At 43.8% G+C, this 22,796-nt stretch overlaps 1 protein-coding gene across 3 annotated transcripts in view; it reads left to right on the forward strand.

Moving 5' to 3' along the window:
- Positions 1 to 19,814, forward strand: part of ALG9 (ALG9 alpha-1,2-mannosyltransferase) — a 33,313-nt gene extending 13,499 nt beyond the window's left edge. For 2 of the 3 annotated variants that reach the window (XM_075521240.1, XM_075521239.1), the window contains 5 exons: positions 1,444 to 1,573; positions 2,339 to 2,486; positions 2,809 to 2,938; positions 8,922 to 9,052; positions 19,562 to 19,814. In XM_075521240.1, the coding sequence (XP_075377355.1) occupies positions 1,444 to 1,573; positions 2,339 to 2,486; positions 2,809 to 2,938; positions 8,922 to 9,052; positions 19,562 to 19,685 (663 nt within the window). In that variant the 3' untranslated portion in view covers positions 19,686 to 19,814. The remainder of the gene's footprint in view (positions 1 to 1,443; positions 1,574 to 2,338; positions 2,487 to 2,808; positions 2,939 to 8,921; positions 9,053 to 19,561) is intronic. The other variant, XM_075521238.1, reaches the window with a different exon arrangement.
- The last annotated feature ends 2,982 nt before the right edge of the window (positions 19,815 to 22,796 follow it).

A 22,796-nucleotide genomic window follows, 5' to 3' on the forward strand; every position in this document is an offset into this window, starting at 1 on the left:
ATTCACTGATTTGAAAAAGGAAAAGTGATCTTGTTTAGGCATCGGGAAATTGTGTTGGACATTTAGAAGAGCCAAAAATTGGATGTTTAGTAAATATCATTTGAAACACTTCAGAGTAAAGCACTAATATAGATTGATATAAACCTTCCCAAAGCTCAAAATTATTTATCTTTCCTCTGTTAAAGAGGCGCAGGAATGCAGTCACTAGTCCCTGTTAGAGGCTGTTCCAGCTGTTCGGCCTCATTCTGCTATTACTCCTCTGTCCTGCTATGCACCACTGCTGGCTGTTCCTGTCCTGGGCTCCCCACCAGCATTGCCTGCACCCCTCAAATCACTCTCACTCTTCCCCTGGTCAGTTGCTATTCTGGGTGTTGATCTCCCATCACTGCTGATGCTTTGCAGTGCTAAGCTGGAGCACCCCAGATGAGTTTCAGTCCTTGCATTCGTACAGGATCAAGCTGTACGCAGTGCCTGCAGTTTTATGTCAGCAGTTTTATGGCTCTGACTGAGAATTGCTATGTGCTGTCAGAACATTAATCAGCGGGCGATGGTTTAGGACCTTTGCCAAATATGGCTTTAGGAAAATCTAGTGTATATTTCTGTCCTGCATATTTTAACACTGTTTGATGACATTTTGTCCAGTATTCGGTATCCAGCTGAGAATTTAGAACTGATTGCCCACTAGTAGTACAAGCTTGTCAGAGTCTGCTCCTCCAAACCATGTGGATCTGGCTGTTATGAGAAAAATGCAAACAAGACAAGAGGAACAGAAACCAGATTAGGATAGGAAGTGAATAATCACTCCTGCAGAAAGGCAGAGCAGGATGGAGGGACCAAGCCAAGTATTGGATGTATTTCCTCCTGCCTATTCCCAGAAAGGCTTTTAAATTAGAAAAACCTAAAGGGCTTTTCTTTTAACAATTTCAGAGTGGCTTGTGTTTAAAGGTGGATGCAGAATGTGCTCGGTGTTCTTTTATCCACTTCAAAGCTGTAGTTTGTGCAGACAGGGTAAACAACCATAGGTCACTCAGTAAATCTGGGTCATGGAACATGTTAGAGAGGAAGTCAGTCCAGCATTGAAAATGAGGTCTGTCTGTGTAGGGAAGTTCTACGGAAGTGTCTGAAAGGGACACTTGCTGCTGGTTCACCTGGGAACAACCAAGCTGGAGCCCTGGTAGAGAGCACTTTACAGCTTGACTAGAGGCCTTCCTAGGGAAAAGAGCTGAAAATGACTTTAAAATACCCTAGATTATCAGTTAAGAAATGTGACTGAACCATGTGAGTTTCTGTGCATTTTTTATGAGTCTGAATGGAAAAATGAAGACCAAAGATCTGGTGGGAGACGCAGGCACTGCTGTAAGGTCCTTATGAAAAATAGAATTTTGCCAAACATATCAGAGTTTGAGTAATTTTATATTGTCTTTTTTTTTAATCTTTCCTCAGAAATGTTACCATTTCATATTCCAGCGCTACCGCCTGGAACACTACACAGTCTCCTCCAACTGGCTGGCTCTGGGGACTGTCTTTCTCTTTGGCCTTTTGTCATTGTCACGCTCTGTTGCCTTATTCAGAGGTTGGTATTTTAGACTTGTTCTGTGCTTTCCTGGGTATTGGTCTTGGCAAGTCTTAAGACCTGCCAAAGTTGTGCTGCTTTGACTATAGCAGCACAGTAGAAATAAGGAACCTCGAAAGTTTGGATGTCATTGTTGCAGGGAAAGGAATAAGTTCTAATGGTCACCATTAATGAATGATTATATGTGTGTGTGTGTATATGCACATTCATACATGTGTATATGAATGTATGTATGTATTCATGCATGTATGAATATATCACTAGAATTATGCCAGTTAAAAATCTGCTGCCCTTCACCTTCAGCCAGTACAACTATACTGATATAAAACCTGTACCCAGACTAGTATTAAAGCAGATACTTTAACTTTCAAACATATGATCCCACTTGAAAAAGCATTTTCCCATGTAAAAACTGTAATTAGGTGCATGTGTCCTTAATGGAGATGGATTAGATATGGTCCTTAAGTACTTTCTTGAATCAGAGCCATGCAGTGAACCTTCCCACCTCATCAATATTTTTTTGCTTGATGGTAGCCATTGACAGTCAGGACAGGAGAATGTGCATAAAGGTGGTAGGGTACAAGCACTTCTAAAAGGAGGGGGAGCTTTGGAATCCAGCCACTTCTTAGCATAGACCAGTTCATTTATTCAAGAAGTTATCAGTTAAAAAGTTATGTATGAACAATTTTTTGTAGTCTTTCAAAAGTAGTCATGTAAATATCACTTATTTCTTTAGCCTTATTTACAACTTTCTGTCTTCCATAGGCTACCACGGGCCCCTGGACCTGTACCCAGAATTCCACAGGATTGCTACTGATCCAAGTATTCACACTGTGCCAGAGGGGAGACCAGTTAATGTCTGCGTGGGAAAGGAGTGGCACAGATTTCCAAGCAGCTTTCTCCTGCCAGATAAGTAAGTTGTTTAATGTAAAAGGTGCAATTTGGTGAGATTCATAAGGAGGGACGCTTCTCATAAGAAGTATTTATGGGACTAACCTTGAAGATCTTGTATCTCCGTTGACACTAGCATATCCAAAACAAAGGATTCCGAAGTTTGTTGTCAGCAGATTGTGTTGGTCACAAGCTACTGAAATTTTGTGGTGTGACTGCTCCTCTAGCAGGGCTGTCTACCCTCAGGAATTAAATCTCCTTGGTTATGCTTTTGGTTTTCTCCACACAAAATGTTACTAGCGCCTGCATTTTCCTGCTGGGCTTTCTGACACTGTTCTCTGCAGCTGGCAGCTCCAGTTCATCCTGTCAGAATTCAGGGGTCAGTTACCAAAACCATTTGCCAAGGGACCAATGGCCACACGGATCATTCCCACTGACATGAACGACCAAAACAAGGAAGAGCCATCTCGATATGTAAGGATTATATTCCTGTTTTCTTTTCCTTACCTTACTGTATAATTTGTATTATTAAAATGGCTATGATTGGGTCTCCCCTTTTTGTTTCCCAGGGACCATACAAGTTACAGAACAAAAATGGGCTCTCTGCAGCACTTGGAAATTTCCCCATTTATGTGAGCGGTTTCTGTTTGCGTTTCATCTGCCTATTTTTCATTTAAAGACATAATAATAATAATAATAAAAAGAAGCAGACGAAGTAATAATTCCTAGTTATTGCACTTTTGGGTTTAGTATAATGTGTTACTGTGATCACAGGAAAGTGAACTGAATGAGTGGTTTGAAATCCCCTCCACAAAATGTTTGTTACTGAGCAGGGATTGAAATTTTCCTTTGTACTTTCCTTTCTTTTTAAATATAAATGTATTCATCATATTTGCAACTGAGAAGGAGGAACTTAATTTGGAACTTCACTGAAACAATTGCATCGGTGATTTCAATGGGAATCTGTTAAGATAATGTATACTGGTATTATTTATTTGTTACTTTTCCTGGTTGTATTCTGTTACCTAAACAAAAACAGTGCACACATATGAATATTTTAAAATTATTGTCAGCTAACTTCTTTAAAATTATTTAGTAGGTTAAATCTTAGCAGTGCACTAAATATTCTTTGCAGTGCACTAGATATTTAGTCATCCTTTCTTTTTTGTCCTAAGGGTTGAATGAGAGGAACTGCCAAGAAATCCATAGTCTTTTCTTCTTTCTCTCTTAGCACCTTGGAGGATAGCTTTGGTATGTCAATCAGTATATAGGAAGCACTCACATGTAATGGACCAGGTCTCTGGTTTACATGAGTGGGTCTATCCTGGCTGAAGACAGTAGACATATGCTTGTTTATGTGGCTCATGACTTTGGCCTGTTAGACATTGTACAAGCACTTGTGATCTGCTCACAGAAGTGGATGGAAGGCAGTATTATAACACAGGAGCAAACTGTGTGGCTAAAAGCAGGGATCAGTCTTCTGGGTTAAAGCTCTCTTATTTTGAGCCTCATTATGTAGTTACTGGAAACGGGAAGGAGGCGTGTTCCCACCTGAGAGAAGCTGTCTGCTGCAGTGCATTTAATTTACGAAATCTTTAACTGTGGCATATTTTTAGCACAGACAGCTGGCTGGTGCACAGCCTGTGACTAATGGAGCAAAACACACTTTTGTTTCATGGTTGTTTCTTAATGTCACCCTACAATTTTGTTACTTCTCATGCAAGCAAAAGGGCCTAGGACATTAGAAATCAGCTACTAAATGTGAATTTTAAATGGGATTTTAAAACTTTTACTTCTGACCTGCTAATAACACCAAGAGAACAAGGTGTTTTCTCAAGTTTAGTGAGCTTACAAGTGCAAGCATACTGAGATTTAATAAAAAAAAAAGTTAGCAAGCACTGAAAAGGACCATCATAGCAAATAAATCTAAATAGCATGAATTCTGTTGGTCATTTAAAGGGGAGAAAACAAATAGTTCAAAAGGATTATCTGAGCCATGGACAACTTAAAACCAATTAATGGCTGCAGAAATGGGACTGATCTCTCCCTTTCAAGTGTAAGTATCTATTACTGCTCTGCTTGAAAATTGAAGAGTAAATCTCAGTGTTTCTGTTGCTATGAGACACTGGGGAAAAGAGTGATTTGATCTTCTTGTTTTGCAATTCTTCCTTCCTTAATCATGTTGAACAGCACTTAACTTGTACTTGTCCTACTGGGGAGATGCATTTGTCTCTGAAACTGCTAAGAAAGAGATAAGGAGTATTATCTCTTACAAGGATGTATCCAAGCAGGAACAGTAGATTAGGCCTAAAAGCTGAAACGGTTAAAAACTCCTGACTTCAGAGGAAGTTTTTTTTTAACCACTTTATTTCCACTACTTTTCCAATTCCCTTTAGCTCTGTTTTTAACTGTGGGAACCACCTGAAGCTTGGTCTCATTTTTTTAAATATGTGTTTGAGCCATCAGTAAAACATCTCTAGTTTTGCTCAAAACAGTTTAACTTCATCTGTGGTAAACCAGACAAGCTCCTGTTGCGCTCTGTGTGGCCAGGCTAACATCCATCCAGACACCAGTGAGAGATACATGGCTGCAGCGGTACAGCAGAAGGCTGTGCCCTTAGCTCTATCTCTGTACTATACCATGCTGCCACTCCTGTTATTCAGGATGTGATCAAATGTAGTTCTCCACCACTTAGCATAGCAGTTGCATCAAATAAAAAAAGAGTGGGAGGAGGAAAAGGAAAGCAGAACAGAAGAGGATAGGATGTAATTTAGAAATTCCTTGCAGCTCTGTTCAGTAAAACTTCTTTCTACAAAGAAACATTTCAAGGTCTGTACACCACCGAAGTCTTGTGTAAATCCCCAAATAAATGCATAGGTGCTGTGTTGGCCCTCTGACCAGGATGAATATTATCCTTAGCTTCACTGTAACTTGTAAGAATGCACTGTGCTCTACTTGGAATGGTAGAAAGGAAATCTGTCTTTCACGTGGCAGATAATTCATATGCATTGGAAGTGCCAGCCCTTTTAGGGGAGCATTTAGGATGAGAGAAGTGAGATCAGTCTTAGTGCTTGAGGCAGTAACTTGTCTTTCTCTGAATGATCCTACATCACTTACAGCAAAACTTGGTTAGTGGTTTGGGAGTCTTTTTGCTAATGAGCCAGAACCTCTCTCAGGGCCTGGAATTTCTTCTCATACAGTGCAAGAAGTGGATTCAACATTCTCCTCAGCTGAGTTTCCCATGGTGTAATTTCATTTGCCACTCAGTTGTGATGCTACGGAGCCATCTGGTATCCACCTAATTAAATTGTTTTCAGCCTAAATTGTTACAATAAACCCCAAAGGTGCTTCAGAAAAGCAAATTCAAGCATGCCCAAGGAAGTTTGCAATAAAATTTTGTGGGAGAGCAAACTGAAATGTGGGATACCTCAAGGAAGTGTTTAAGGGAGTAAGAATAAGACATAGTCATCCTGGAGAATCTCAGCTGCCTGCATTTAAGGTAACTGATGGGTAGAGGCCTTTGCAAACCTGGCTTAAGGGCCTTAGCCCTTAATCCAAGAATTCTGTGTGTTCTTAGTTTGCAGAAATAAATACTGGAGATAAAACTTTGAGATTAATCTGATTGGAAGTGGCACAAGAGGATAAGATAGTTGCAAGCATCAGTCCTGTTGACTTCTAGCGCCTCTCAGGTCACTACTGCAAGCTTTTGCCAGAAAACTCAGCCAGTGCCAGATGTGAGAAAGTGTGACCCTTGGCTGACAAAACCTAGTGTCAGCAAAATACCCAAGTACAGAGGCAATAACTGGTAGCACTTGCTTTGCTCCAGTGACTGAAAATCATTATGCCAGCAAAAGCTCAGCCTTGCTACGGTACACCGCATCCATGAGGGGCTCATTTTTCTGGTGTATTGTAATGATATAGCTACCCTGGTACAATATAAACATGGCCTTAGGCTTGGGATTATGTCACTTTTGAAAATGTGACTTAGGTCACTTAAAGACAATTAGATCTTCAACAGCAGGACATCAGCCTTATTTGTAACCTGTCCTCTCCTCTAGATCTCTTATGCTCAATGCAGAGGTTTCTACACAATGTAGCCTCTTGTTGGGCTACCTTGTATGAAACTTAGCTCACATCTGATGGTTATTATTAAAAGGAAATTTGTCCTGGTAGGAATTCAAGTTGTCTTTGTAGCTGACAGTTCACATTTGTCTTGAGTTTTTATTCCTCAGCAGCTCAAGTGCACATCTGTGGGAGTACCTGTGAGGAGTGGGGAGGAGAGGACAGGAGGTAAGGGCTGTTAGCCAGAAAGGACACAGGATCCAGAAAGGACACAGGATCACATATCCAAGAGCAGCAGGATAGGAGGAAGGTTGCATAACTCAAGTCTCCTGAGGACATTGACTGCAGCTTATTTAACTGGGAGGTCACACACATAATTCATTTCTGTGATGTTGCTTCCTCGAATGCTTTTTCATAATTTGGCAGGGTGTCACCAAACATTTTGGTCAGGGCAGAGCAGTTACTTGCGTCACAGGCAGCTGATAAAGGCATGACTGTGCTGATACAAAGTCCACATGGTCTGAGAGGTGCAATGTGATGTCCGTCTGCTGCAAATGAGGCAGTGAGGGTCATCAGTGCTACAGGACAGGTTATTCATGCACAAACCCCACCACAATTTGTGCCAGACAACAAGCTTACTCTACCGGAACTACTTACTGTTTTCCATGATTCTGCTTAAGCCCTGCCATGAGATGACAAGACCGGTACCATGAGGCTTGCAAAGTTAACAGGTTGTGGAGCTTGTGTGATCCTTGTGGGTAACCTGTATTGGTCTGTATGTGTTCCGAGCCAAATGTGCTGGAATTGTGTGCAACTGATTGTAAAAGCACTTCCAAAGAACACATGTAAAATTAGGTGAGTGAGGAGATTTCTTTTGCAGAAAGTTGGCAGATACACTGTTTCTTACAGGAGGATAAATGGAGGAGTGTGAGGCACTGGCTCCCCTCAGCCTGATCTAGCATGTACTCTGTTGTCTTTCTTGGGCAGTGGGTCAAGCCTTTATTGTGTGAACTTGACTGTACATTCTTTAGGGTCAGGACAGCACCTATACAAGGTGTTAATTGGCAATGTCTTTGGATGTTTATATATTACAAACAGTTCATGATCCTGACAAACAAGTGCTGAGTTGGTACAGTTCCCAGCATCCATGTTTAGTATTCCTCTGGTCTACAGAAATATTCCTCTGGATGTGCCTTGATATAAGGTGCCCTTCTCACTGATGTGCATGCACTTTGGAGCAGAATTCACGAATTGCTCTTACAGTAGTGATAGCAGTAGTTATCCATAGATCACTCAAAATGAGAGGATGTACTGGAAACTGCAAAGGTCTGTCCTTTTCAGAGTTCTTATCAATGATTTGCAGGGGGGAAGGAGGAATAGGCAATAGGCTTATTAAATAACAAATTATGTGGGAGAAAGCACGTAATTAGAATTTAAAGTGATTTTGACAAATTGGAGAAAGGATCTGAAAAAAAAAAAAGGATGAATTTAGTATGGACAGTGCACTAGACAGAAATAATTAGGTGAATACATCTAGGTTGAAGACCAACCAGTTAGGCACAAGTCCTTCAGGAAAGGATCCAGGGGTGCAACAAATCACTGGATGAATACAAATTAGTAATGCCATGCTGCTGTATAAAGAGATGAGCCACAGAGAGGGTTATATGCACAGGAGCATGTTGTGCAACTGTTGCTTTGGTGCTCTGCATTAGAAAGTCCTTCACTGAAGTGCTACATCCTGATTTGGGTACTGCATTCAGGATAGTTGTGACTAATTGAAGACCCACAAGAATGATTGTAAGGATAGAAAACATGACTGTAGAGTAAAATAGGGTTGTAGAGAAGAGCCATCTTCAGATAACAGAACTCTAGTATGTAAAAACTATCACAAAAAACCAATGTTTTCCTTGTTCGTGATGTAAACAGGCATGAACTGAGACAGAAAAAGATTCAGTGTAGACATCAGGAAACCTTTCTAACAATAAAGAGTGAAGTCTTTTGCCTGGGGAACTTGTGGAGTCAGCATTGTAAGAAGTCTTTAACAGCTAGTTAGACAACCACCAGGAAAAACATCAACAGAATTGGTTCTGCTGCCTCAAATTCCCCTCTGTGACTTGACAGTTCCTCAGTAAGAGAGCTGGCAGTGGTACTTCCTCAGAGAGGGACCCTAGGATTCTCCTCCTATGACCAGAGCAGTAGTGGTAGCTTGTATTCCCCCATAAAGGTTTTACTTGAGAACATTAAAAATATTTTACCATGTATCCTGCATGAAGCATTTCACCTGTTGCTAGAAATTTAACCCTCTTCTCACTGATAAGTAACAGCCTGTATAAATGAACACATACAACCAGAAGCCTACAGGAAATAAACCACAAGAATGTCTTTCTTTCTGCAGATTGACATTTCCAAATGCCACTATCTGGTGGACTTGGATACAGCAGCTGAAACCCCAAGGGAGCCAAGATATTCCTCCAACAAAGAAGAGTGGGTAACCATTGCCTACAAGCCATTTCTAGATGCTTCCAGGTATGCTTTACACATTTGAGAGGGAGGGAGAAAGGCTGGGAGGTCTGTGAACTAATTCTGTTCAATTATCCATTTGCAAAAGTAGCTATATACAGGGAGGAAAGATACACTGGCAAATGCCAGCTTGAAATCCAGTTTCCAGTAAAGGCAGCTTGCTGGCTACAGTGGATCCTTTGTCAAATTTGTACTTGCAATATTTATGACCTAGGTTGCTTTTAGAGGGTGAAGCTAGCTGAGAAGGGTGGTGAGAAGGATTATTTTCAAAAAGAATCCTCCCTGTGCTCTTCTTGCTGACATAATTTTCTTTGTTTTGCTTTCTAAAGAAATGAGGTGTATGTCATCTCCTCTCAACAGACTTCTGAATCTGCTGTCTTGTTTCAGCCAAATTCAAGACAGGTGTAAGTCAGTCTCAAAGAGGATGAGCTCTTACAAATTTTATGAAAGCTAGCAGACAGAGAGAGGAGGCAGTCTAATCGAGTGAAAAGTCAGCAAGGTCACACCTTTATTAGGCGTCAGAGAATCCATGGAAGAGACATCTGTTAGAATCTGTTCTTCATTAGTTCTACTGCTTACTGAACAACTTGCTTGTGTGTCTGAACAGGAATTTCTGTGAGAAGCAGAGACTGAAATTGCTCTCCTCCAGGCTAACAGGGGGTGGAATCAGGGTTGTCAAACTAGGAATGTTGTTAATACATTCCTGCAAATACAGAAACCCTCACCTGTAAGGAGATGGTTATTTAGTCATTTAAAGCTCTGGTTATGTAGCTGTCATAACAGGACAGAGAGGCTGACTGGAAAAATCTCTGTAAAAAACTAATACAGAGTTCAGTGCCCTCCTATTTTCTATGTGAGACCTTATTACTTCCTAGTAATAGGACCCTCTGGGGAGGGGGGCTGGTAAAAGCAGTTGAACAGTGAGAAAGAGTGATCATGTTAGAGCAACTCCCAGGAGTGCTCTAATGTTCCCAGCTTGCTGACACAAACAAGTTTTCTTGGCAAGGTTTTTCATGAACTATGTTTTCCGAGAGACTTGCTGTTACATTCGAGCAGGACTTCAGGAAGGGAGAATGAGATGGCCAACGAGTCTTATTAATGAGGCAACAGAAGCATCTGCATAAGAGTTTTGCAAAGGACTCCTTGTGCAGAGCATACACCCCTGAATGTGCATTTCTGCTTTGAAGACACATTCATGTGTTTTTAAAGCTGGTTTATCTTGCTATCCTTTGCTGAATAGCCAAGCTTTGATTGTTTGGACCTGATCTAAAGTCCTTTGAAGTCAATCAGAGGCACTGAGTCAGGTCCAAATGAGCCTTTAAGACACCTTGGGTTAACCAGGGGTATGTTATTTGCTAGGGGTGCTTTCAGAGGTAGCAGCTGTCTGCTGCAGAGATGCTAGCCTGCCTAATGAAAGCAAAGTGAATTATTCTGGTATGGCTGTACATCTCTCAGACTTCTCCAGAATGTCCTGGATTCTCCATGGCTTCTTTCCACTATTGCTCATTTTTCCTGTACTTAGCTGATGTTTGGTAGAGAAGGAGTTGGTCTGTCTCATGGGGCTTTTTGGATTATGGCACTTTCAGCCCCCACCCATAGCCTCTGAGCTTTTGATTAAAGCTCATGAGAGACATACCACTGCTCTCTCTTCTGAACCCATTTCATACTCTCTAAGGTAGAGGCTGTGCCCTGCTGAATACAAACCAGCATCCGTCTGGAAGCAACAGCACGGTGTATCTGCTCCTTTTGTGGGGAGAGAGCCGAGTGTGCAACTGTAGGCCTTACCACAGGGCAGACAAAGTGTTTCGAATCCTCTACTTTCACCCAGGCTTTTTTGTTCATTCCTAACTTGGCTGAGGACTTTTCCTGTAAGGTGTGTGTACATCTGATACCATCTCAATCCTGACCCTACTGCAGCCTGCAATGCTGACTGGAATGAGTGCAAGGAGTTAAGCTAGAGCCAAACACATAGCTCAGTACTGAGCTGAGTCCTTGTCACTCTCTTCACTGCTTTAATGCTGTTTCTGTATGAGTCACTCTATGACATTTTTCTTTCTTCTTTTTTCCCCTCCTTCTTATTAGAGGAAATAAATAGGATTAAGAAATTTCCCTATTTACATCTAAACCCCTGTGTACTGCCAAGCATAAATATCTGGCTGGCTTCTCAGAAATTTGGCTGAATACTTAGGTAGATGTGGTGCTGCAGCTCTGTGCTTCTCAGGGAAATGCTGTCAAGCTACTTCCTGCCAGACTGAGGCTGGTAACTTATTCCCAAGCTTGGCAGTGAAAACCTGTGCGATCATTTTGATTTGATATATGATATTGTGTGTTGCATTTAGGTCATCTAAACTCCAGCTAGATTCCCAAGCTGTATGTTTCCTGTTGGCTAAGTATCTCTGCAAGCCTGCAGCCAAACTCCGGTAGCCCACTCGGTACAGGGATGTCAATTCCTGTGTGTGGTCCTTCATGTCTGGCTTGTGAAGGGAGAATGCATGTGGCTTTTACCACTGGAAGTAATGGCTTGGCTTGTTGTAGCAAAGGTAGCACCTCCCCACGGAGCAGCAGCTGTTGTGAGAAGCTGGGAGTCACAGAGAGATCCTGAACCTTCAGAGCATACTGACCCTGGTAATGATGAGATGTAAAGGCAGAATACTGGGGGTGGGGAAAGGGAAGCATACTCCCTGGCTAAGCAATCACCAAGACCTTAGAACAGATCATCTGAAGGTGGTGGGGAGGGAAGGGGATCTTTCTGGCTGCTGTGTCCTCCTTAACAAAAGATACTGTTGCATTAGTGGGAAACTGAAATAGAAGAGGATTTGCAGAGCATGTCCCAAGAGGAGATCAGGCAGTCAGATCCTTAGCCCTGCTGGTATTGCCTGTCAGCCTCCTCCGCTCCTGTTCTTGTGCTGCATGGAAATTCTCCATGCTGTTTCTTATCAACACCTCACAGCTGGAGCAGAGGGGAGGTGTGGTGCCCTCACCAGTGGAGGAGGCCAGGTTGCCATAGCAGCAGGTCTGATTTCCATCCCTGCTGTTAGTACCTCCAGAGCTCCCGCAGTTTGGAGCACTGGACTCTGTCCCTTCAGCAGGCCTTCAGCAGTCCACAGGTCAGGCAGCTCGAGTGCACAGTGCTGGTGAAGGACTAGAAGGGCATGTGCTTACCTGGGGGCTATCACTGATGCTGAGGGTTGAGAGAACCAGCAGTGTCTCCCCATCTTGTCACCCTGCTTGTCTGACAGATTCTCTGTTCTCCTCGAAGAACAGTAAGCCAGGAGCCATGGCCTGCCTAGCAGGGCAAATGCATAGCAGTGGGTACAGCTTCCCAAGACAACTCATGGTACAGTGAAGAGCAGAAAGAACAAACCATGCAAGGTCTGATCTGCCCTGGTTTTACCCAGTGTGTCATTTAAAGGTGTCACGTTTAAAATTGGATACTATAGGCAAGGTTAAGGCCCTTTTGCTAGCCCTTCAACAACAGCATGAGCAAGAGGAATTTCAGAAAGACTCTTTTTGGATTGCCTGCTTCATAATTTTTTGTCATATATTTTAAATTTCTTTCTGTAATTTGGGCCTTGGAGAAGAGGTAGGGTGGATGAGTGATTAAGGGGCCCAGCTGGAACTTGGTACTCCCATGACTCTGTCCAGGTCTCTGAAACTCTCCCTGTGTTGCAGTTTCCCATTTGGACCAAAAGTTTGTTAGCTCCCCACTTAGCTCCAGCGGTTTGTTGGCAATTAGTGAAAGAGTGAGGAGCTTCAACTTCATAATAGCAGTGGCAGGTAAATACCTTTGCATTGTTTTGCATCCGAGTATTGGAATTTTGTGGCAACATCCATATAAAGGTTTCTCATGGCAAATGTTCATAATTGGTCTGTTGAGCTCCTCGCTCTGAATGCGTCATAGCATTTCTAAAATGACAGCGTTGTTTGCTTTGGTTTTTTTCCCTGAGTGTGATTGAGTTGTAACTTGCATAAAATAATGGGGCTCAAGCAATTCTCAAAAGGGGAAGTGACACAAGTTTTGCAGTAGATTGGCAGCCGACAGAGGAGTTAGCTAGTGGCAATTGCAGATCTGCCTAGGAACTGAATGAGATGCAAGAGTCTGTCTCACCCTGCAGGCTCAGGCATTAGCTATTGTTTTTTTGTTGAGATTGGAAGACCTCATTTGCAAAGCAAGTACTAGTGGTGTGTCTTTCTGTCTGTGGCTGCAGCAGTCTCCCTTGCTGCTAGTCAGCCCTTGCTTTCCTTGCTTCTGTCCTTATCCCAGTCTGTAGAGTACCAAGCCTTCTAGAGTGGGCACTGCAGAACCTCAGAGGGAGGACACTGAGAGTTGCCACTCCATCCAGCTGGAAGGTTCTCTGAGGGCATCACTAATGCCCTGAGACTCTTTCAGGGATGCAACAAGCACTTCTATAGTCCAGGAAGTTGTTGGCAGGCCTGATAGCAGAGAAGGTGTGGAAATCCCAGCAAAAACACTTCTGTGTTTTTGTTTCACGTTAATTTGAGACAACAAATCTAGGCAGTGCTGTCTCTCTTAGAGTTGAGAAATTGATCATTCTGGCGAGTTTAGCTGCAGGAGAGCAGCAGTAACACAGTTGTAACAGCACGTTAGGTGCTAGACATTGGTAAGCTGAAAGGATCCCAGAGCTAGTAGATCTGTGGGGACAGTTCTTCCCAGGGTCAGACACACAGGTCTGTGGGTAGAGTCAGTGAAGATGCATCAAGAACTCCTATAATGATCCAGGCTGCTTGCATTTCTGAGCATGTACCTTCCCCCCCTCCCCAGCTCACCAGAATGACGCATCTCTCAAATCCAGCACCTGCTTCCACACAATGATTTGGAAATGTCCCCTGCTACCTATGAAGCAAGTGTAAAAACTCTATGAAAATGCAGCTTTTTTTATAAAAGTGAAGGAGGAACACAAGAAGTGTCACTTTGAGCTGTGAGGGAAGCTGCCAGTGTAGATTTCAGGTCTGCAGCTCACTGGCTACAGAGCAAGGAGCATTTGGGGAAAAAAAACCCCATCAAACACCTCCCCGCCCAAAACCAAACTCCAGCTCTTGTTCTTTGAAAATAAATGACCCCAGCAGTTCAATTCACTCCTGCTGAACTGAAGGCTTCTGGGACTTACTGCGAGTCTCACATTGACGTCAGCAAGTGCACATGTAAATCTCAGCTGGCTCTGATAAATGGTGCTGCTAATTGAATTAGAGAGTACTCCAAGCCACCAGCTAATTATGCTCCTCAGGAAGCTGCTTTGTCCAGGTCCATTTAATTCTATATTGGCTGAGCACTCCGAATCTGGCACAGAAAAGGGGAAATATATTACAGCTCCCCACTGAGGAGCACATATTTTCCAGCTCTTTAGGCTGAGCTGTCTGCTTGCTCCAAATGCTTGGGTTTTCCATCAAAAAAAATATTCTTCGTGCAAAATTAATGACTCAGTCACCTTGTTCTAGCACATCATTACCCTGGTTTGATAAGAGACTCTGTCTTATTCCCTTTAATGGTGCATTCCTCCATGTTACATTAATTTTTTTCCCTACTTTTGTTTTACAAGTAGCTAAATTACTTCTTAGGTGCATGGTTGGTACAAAATTTAACACCTAGAGGAAATGCAAATGTTAATGGGTTTTCAAAGAGCTTTGATCATGAGCTTCCTGCGTATGCCCATAGCTAGAAGGTACTAGGTCCTGCCCGTGTGGCAGAGATTCAACTTCCTCCTGCCTCTTCTTTCTGCCATTCCCTTCTCTTCTTCCTTCTCATGCTTCTTTCTGAATTTTGCTGTCACTGGGGTAAGAAGTTCAGGTTACAAGATGCGGTTAGGAAGAATCTCCTACCACTACATGTATCTAACTGCTTCCATTCCATGTCAGTCTATGAGCTTGGGAGGGGGGACTTGAACATCTTCACTTAGCAGTCCTTGCTTCCATTCCAGAAGAGCCTCCACTGGCATTAGTAGAACAGGACTGTTGAGTTGCTTTCTCCTGAAGTCCAATAGATAATTTACACAAATACGCTTAGCACCAAATGGTACTGTGGTTCTAGCTCTGCTGGGTGTACTGGTAACTGTGCACCTCTGTCCTAACTAGGAGCTGCTCTGGGTGCTGCAGCAGTCACTGCCCTAGAAACCAAAAAACTGGAAAGGAATTCAGACCCCCACCCCCAGAATATGCGATACCTCCCTTGTCTGGAGCACAGCAAGAGCTGGGCAGAATTTGGCTGTTGCCTGGCTCCGGCCTGGAGCCCACCACTGAAAGAGCCTTGCTGCATCAGTGTTCCAGCAGCATTGCACTAGACCCTTGGCTTCCCAGCTTGGAGTGATTATGGCCTTGATCTTGCTACCAACATGCTGCTTGGGAGCTCTATGCTGATTAAGGCTACACACACTCACAGTCTCTGGGGGACAAATTTAGAAGCAAATGCAAATAGAACATTATAGATATTCACTGTCATCTGTCATCCCAACCCTTTCCATGTGCCATCTGTTGTCTGAGGTTGCTGAGCCTGACAGAGTGAGGTGACAGGAGGTAAAGGTTCCCTGTCTGAATTTAAAGCTCTGTCATGACTTCCTGAGCTGTAGGTGCATCAGCAGCCATGGTTCTCTCATGGCTGCTGATGAGAGCAGGCATCTAGGGCTTTGCTACTGTGTAGTTACCAGCAGCAGAGAGAGCAGCCTTGTAGTTGTGTCCAGTCTGAGTCTTTTTTCAGTGAGAAAGTTGCTGCTGAATAAATGCAAGCTCTTATATGCTGTGGAGCAGATACGTTGGTGCTACCATTTACCATGCCATATTCAGGGTTTCATGTTTTTATATCTGAGATGTGATTCTCTGAGCACATAAATGTTGTTATTTTTAAGATGCCTCTTTTATTTTCTGTTGCCTTTTTTTTAACCTGTGTCTTTAGACTGGGTAGCTGGAACAAATGTAAACTGTTCCCTTTTCAACTTTATAACTCTTGTTAGTGAAGAGTCATTTTGCTATGGCACCAGCAGCCTGACTAGCTAACACCTGGTGGAAACCAAGGACACCTTGTGGACTTGACAGTTTAAGTAATACATCATTTCACCTTGAAGAGCAGAGTGAACTTTACTTTTGGGGTCCCCTCTGGCTAAATGACATTTACAGCTCTCCATTCTTGGAGCACGTACTTCTTTTTTGGGGGAGGAGTACAGGAATGTAGATCAGCTGTGGCCTTTATACACCAATTCACTGTATTGTTTTTTGTCATGAGTGCCTTGGCATTATGTATGACATCCACTGGTGGGAAGAGCAGCTATCTTTCTGCTCTGCATTTCTCGTCATTTCCCACCCTCGGTATTTTTTTCCATCAGTCATTCCTGCCTCTCCTTTTTTGATCTTCTTTTTACCAACGGTATTTTCTCCCCCTGTTTCACTGCTGATATAAACTGTGAAACAGTGAACACTGACATTTAAACTACTGCTAATAAGGGCTTAGTTGCCAGCAAAATTAAGAGCATGTGGAGAGCTTTCATTGCTCAGAGTTGTTGTTTCAGGCTGTCTGCAAGCTCAGGATGGTTACACCGAGCTGGCTTATTTGGGAGGAGATTTTTGCTACTACCAGCTCCTGAAATATCCTTTTGTTCTAGAAAGCAAAGCTGAATCCTGTACATTCTGAACATATGTCACAAAGACCATGTGAACACAACCATGTGAGCTGCATTGGGCCTATATTTCAGAATACCAACAAGTAAAAGGTATAGGGAGTGTTTCTCACAAAAGTTATAAAGAAGAGGAAGTACAGACAGGATAGCAGTGTTTCTGCAGAGCTGTAAGAGGCACCTGCACTGAGGGTAAACACAGGTGCTTAGTTCTGTTGCTCCAGCGATCAGACCCACCATTACTGGGTGCCCACTGTGTTGTACAGTGCTGGCCTGGGCAGGCTGTCAGTGTGTAGATGCATCCACGTCAAGGGGAGGATGTGAACTGGATGCTGTTGTCTGACTGCTGTCAGCTCTACGTCTGGACTGAGTGACTGAAAGCATTTTCAGTGCTACAGACTGTATACTCGGGACCTCAGCCATCAGCTGAAGGTGCTGCCTTCGTCTCTGCCCCTGAGCTAAACCACCAAGGCTAATTCAACAAATTACTTCATCTTAACCCAAGCACACACCCTGAGCTCTGGGGAATTGTGCTAGTTTCTGTCCCTTTCTTACAATGTAGCAGCAAGCTGGTACTCAACCTTATTTTTCATTTTCCTTGTTTTAAACAGTGTCCCAAGCAGCTTGAACACAGTTGCTTTTCTTGTTTTTCTTTCTTTTCTTTTTCTTTGCTAAAGGGAATTGAAGTGAAACTGCACCATTCACAGAGAGCAGCCATGGTAGCAATGGTGGGTTGTCAGGCTCAGAGGAGGAGATGCCAGAATAAGTTCAGCAATGACATGATGTTCATTAGCCACAAGAGATGGAGGAGGAAAATCAATCACTTGTTTTCAAAGGGATGCCTTTGCTTCTAGAGACTGGAGGGAGGGCTGACCTCCAATTTCCAGGCACAAGGAAATGACAGCTGCAAAAAATGTTCCTTGTTCAGAATACACCAAAATTACCATCTTCTGCCTAGTTATTTGCTACTAAGAGATTCTGCTTTGAACATGTTCCCGATTCCAGCACCTCAGGAATTCACAAAGAGCAACCATTTCCAGTGATTCTTTTATTTAGGAACTTTGCTGGGTGCTTTACAATTTGTAAAGGGCCTAAGTATTATCACTGAGCTTTTTGTTCTTCGAAGTAAAGCAATCAGCATTTTTATATCCTAAAGCACAAACTGAGCACTTGGCAAAAAGCAGGTTTACAAGATGCTGGCTGCTGAAAGGAGGCAGAGTCTCACAGTTAGAAGTGGGACTTGTAAATTTTAGGAATTCAGACTTGCTCAGTCTCTCTGAGGGTAGACAATACTTTCTGCCTCAGTTTCCCCTCTCCAGTGTGGGAAGAATACTGCTTTGTCTGTCACTTTGTCTGTCTAAAGAGGGAACGTTTCAGCTGAAAAAGGCCTTGCTTTGTGCTTGTATGGCATCTTATGTAGCGGGACCCTGCTGCTGAGTGGTGCTATGCCAATGCAAGTAGATATCACCAGTCTTTTCCTGGACAGTGTTTTACTCCAAGTTGCAGGAGATCAGGAGCTGCTTGTTCTCAGATGAATTCCAGTAAGGCTGTCTAAGAACCCTGGGAGCCTCTGGGGAGATGTAGTTCACAGTGGTAGTTCCTGCCATTGTTTTTTGAGACTGCATTTTTGAAAGATATCCAGTGCTGCCTTACAATAAGCAAACAAAACACAATTCATCTTTCTTCTGAAAAAGTGACTTGAATTGGATGTCCAGAACCTTGGCTGTGTTACCAGCAAAGCTGTGTGAATTGCAGTGACCAGCGAGTACCTGCTGAATCTGTGTACCATCCCTGACTACTTAGCATGCTGCAAATCGAATCTGAGTGCTGCTGCTGCTTTTCCAAGCTTTATGTGGATGGAGTTAGACTTATGTCAAGGGTTGATGGTTTACCAACAAGTTGATCTGAAAGAGGTAAAGAGATAAGTTTCAATGATGAGGAAACAAGACTCTGCCCCAGCCCTGATTTCAATAAGTTGCTCAAATTTTTGAAGCTTCTAAGCAAGGTTCAGTGCTGCTGCTGAAGGACATTATATTTGTCCACTTCACATTTAAACCTGGAATTTACTATTAGTTTGCTCAATAAGAGAATACATGCGTTTAAAATGTACTCAGCTAGGACAGCTCCAGCAATTAGCAACCAAACAAAAGGTACTAATTTGATGCAGCCATTAAACCTTCTATGCTTGAGTACTCGATTGGTCCAATTGTTGCAAAGTGCTGTGAAATGCCAGCTCCCAGCACTAGCAGGGCATGGAGTGAATGCTGGCAGCCTGCAGCAAACTGCCTTGTAGGCTCTAGAGCAGTCCATCCCTCTTTAATTCAATACCCTCAATAGAAGATCAGCACCAGAGCAAAACTCAAAATGCCAGTGCCCATCAAAGCTTCTGGCTGCCCTTCAGACATGCGTGGAGGAATAGGCAGCCAGAAAGATTAGATAGAAAAGAGGAGATGCCAGGAGCTAAATGCAGCCTTGCTATCTTTCACCTCCATAGTGTACCCTGAGGAACAGGAGGCCTGCCTGTCTGTATGATACCAAAGGGCCCACAGGGCTGTACTGTCTGTTTTTTGGACAGTGATATCCCGGATCTAAGTTTCTTTCAATAATTACAACACCTTCCTGCCCTCTCTCTCCCTTAATCCTACTGGAATGGATAGTGGGCATTCTGAAGAACTGGGCAGGCTGCTGCTCTTAAACTGGTGATGCTGGCACAAACCAGCTTTGGTCCCACCAACAAGGAGAAAATGGGACTGGGCTTCATATGCCTGAACCATTAGCATTCCTCATGTCACTGACTCACCAGTCCAAATCTTTTGCAAAGCCTCATTTGTATTGTTTTGAACATACCGGCTAATGAGCACTTTAAGGATGATTTGTTTTTCCTTTCTGGTTTCAGGTCCTCAAAGCTGCTGCGGGCATTCTATGTCCCTCTCCTCTCAGAACAGTACACATTGTATGCAAACTATACTATTCTGAAATCCCGGAAGTCGAAGCAAACCAGGAAAAAAATGGGAGGCTAGCAACACACCTGGGCAACAAAACCAAAAGCATCTGCTGACACTCTTGGACAGCTGCCTAAGCCATCTTCAGTTCCCTTTTTGAAAAATTGCGCTTGTAAGATTCACTAATAAAGATTTCCCATGAAGTGATTTCGCTCTGCAAGCTTCCAGCTGTAAAAAGTGTGCATCATCTGCTTTCAGTTCTGTGTCAGGTCTCTGCTCTGCCTACAGAGAACATATTGGTAAGAAACCATTTGAAAATCCAGCAGCCACCTACGAATGTATTATCCCTGCTGCTCCCTGTGTTATTATCTATTACACCAGAGAAGAGAAAAAATGGAAAATAAAAAGGAATGACAGTATGAGGTTCTGCCCCAGTTTGCAATACTGGCACTGGGAAAATCCAGCTCAGCCTCTCTCCCTCTCTCCCTCCCCCCTGCCCCGTCCTCATCTGCTTAAGTAGTGCTCACCTTCTCCTAGGGAATTTTTTCAGGAAACAACGTTTAGGAAATTTTTTTTTTTAAGAAAAAGAAGGGGAAAAGAGGAAAACACCTGAGAGATAATTAACTTAAATGCACTGAATCTCAAGGAATGAAGTAGCATACACCACAGAGAAACAGCCTAAACTTGCTCTGTCCAGGAGACTTTGAAGGATAAACCTGTGCTTTTGGGAGAAAAAACCCCAAACTTAGGAGTTGAGCCAATTATCTGTTTTAATGGGATCAGAGTGTTTTTGTTATCTTAATGATGAGAGCTTAATGATGGTGAGGATAGGGTTGAGTATTTATGGGTAAGAATCAGGGGGAAGGCCAACAAGGCAGGTATCATGGTACGAGTCTGTTATAGAGCACCCAACCAGGATGAAGAGGCAAATAAAATATTCTATAAGCAGCTGGGAGAAGTCTCACAATCGCTAGCCCTTGTTCTCATGGGCGGACTTCAACTTACCAAGTGTCTGCTGGAAATACAATACAGCAGACAGGAAACAGTCTAGGAGGTTCCTGGAGTGTGTGGCAGATCGCTTCCTGACACAGCTGGTGAGGGAGCCAACTAGGGAAGGTGCCCGCTGGACCTATTGTTTGTGAACAGAGAAGGACTTGTGGGTGATGTGACGGTTGGAGGCCATCTTGGGCACAGCGATCACAAAATGATAGAGTTTTTGATTCTTGGAGAAGTAAGGAGGGGGGTCAGCAGAACGGCTACCTTGGACTTCCAGAGGGCAGACTTTGGCCTGTTTAGGAGACTGTTGACAGAGTCCCTTGGGAAGCAGTCCTGAAGGGCAAAGGAGTCCAGGAAGGCTGGATATTCTTCAAGAAGGAAATCTTAAAGGCGCAGGAGCAGGCCATCCCCATGTGCCGAAAGATGAGCCAGCAGGGAAGAAGACTGGCCTGGCTGAACACAGAGTTTTTCCTGGAACTCAGGAAAAAAAGGAGAGTTTATGACCTTTGGCAGAAGGGGCAGGCAACTCAGGAGGACTACGAGGATGTAATGAGATTATGCAGGGAGAAAATTAGACAGGCCAAAGCCCAACTAGAACTTAATCTGGCTACTGCCATAAAAGACAATAAAAAATGTTTCTATAAATACATTAGCAACAAAAGGAGGGCCAAGGAGAATCTCCATCCTTTATTGGATGTGTGCTGAAACACAGTGACAAAGGATGAGGAAAAGGCTGAGGTACTTAATGCCTTCCTTGCCTCAGTCTTTAATAGTAAGACCAGTTGTTCTCCGGGTACCCAGCCCCCTGAGCTGGAAGACAGGGATGGGGAGCTGAATGAAGCCCCCATAATCCAAGGGGAAATGGTTAGCGACCTGCTACACCACTTAGACACAGATAAGTCTATAGGGCTGGATAGGATCCACCCAAGAGTACTGAGGGAGCTGGTGGAAGTGCTCACCAAGCCATTTTCAATCCTTTATCAGCAGTCCTGGCTAACAGGGGAGGTCCCAGTTGACTAGAGGTTAGCAAAGTGAGGCCAACTACAAGAAGGGCCAGAAGGAGGATCCAGGGAACTACAGGCCTGTCTGTCTGCCCTCGGTGCTGGGGAAGGTTATGGAGCAGATCAGCTTGAGTGCCATCATGTGGCATGTACAGGACAACCAGGTGATCAGGCCCAGTCAGCATGGGTTTATGAAAGGCAGGTCCTGCTTGACCAACCTGATCTCCTCCTATGACAAGGTGACCTGCTTAGTGGATGAGGGAAAGGCTGTGCATGTTGTCTACCTAGACTTTAGTAAAGCCTTTGACAGCGTTTCCCACAGCATTCTCCTGGAGAAACTGGCTGCTCATGGCTTGGACTGGCATATGCTTTGCTGGGTAAAAAACTGGCTGGATGGCTGAACCCAAAGAGTGGTGGTGAATGGAGTTAAAATCCAGTTGGTGGCTGGTCACCAGTGGCATTCCCCAGGGCTCTGTGTTGGGGCCAGTCCTGTTTAACATCTTTATCAATGATCTGGACGAGGGGATCGAGTGCGCCCTCAGTCAGTTTGCAGATGACACCAAGTTGGGCAGGAGTGTTGATCTGATTGAGGGCAGGAAGGTTCTACAGAGGGATCTGGACAGGCTGGATCGATGGGCCGAGGCAAATTGTATGAGGTTCAACAAGGCCGGGTCCTGCATGTGGGTGACAACAACCCCATGCAACGCTACAGACTTGGGGAAGAGCGGCTGGAAAGCTGCCCAGTGGAAAAGGACCTGGGGGTGTTGGTCGATAGCTGCCTGAATATGAGCCAGCAGTGTGCCCAGGTGGCCAAGAAGGCCAATGGCATCCTGGCTTGTATCAGAAATAGTGTGGCCAGCAGGACTAGGGAAGTGATTGTCCCCCTGTACTTGGCACTGGTGAGGCTGCACCTCAAATACTGTGTTCAGTTTTGGGCCCCTCACTACAAGAGAGACATTGAGGGGCTGGAGCGTGTCCAGAGAAGGGCAATGAAGCTGGGGAAGGGTCTGGAGCACAAGGCTGATGGGGAGCGGCTGAGGGAACTGGGGTTGTTTAGCCTGGAGAAAAGTAGGCTCAGGAGAGACCTTATTGCTCTCTACAACTGCCTGAAAGGAGGTTGTAGTGAGGTGGGTGTTGGTCTCTTCTCCCAAGTAACAAGTGATAGGACTAGAGGAAATGGCCTCAAGTTGCG

Source organism: Mycteria americana, chromosome 19 (assembly GCF_035582795.1).
Source record: "Mycteria americana isolate JAX WOST 10 ecotype Jacksonville Zoo and Gardens chromosome 19, USCA_MyAme_1.0, whole genome shotgun sequence".
Taxonomy (NCBI): Eukaryota; Metazoa; Chordata; class Aves; order Ciconiiformes; family Ciconiidae; genus Mycteria; species Mycteria americana.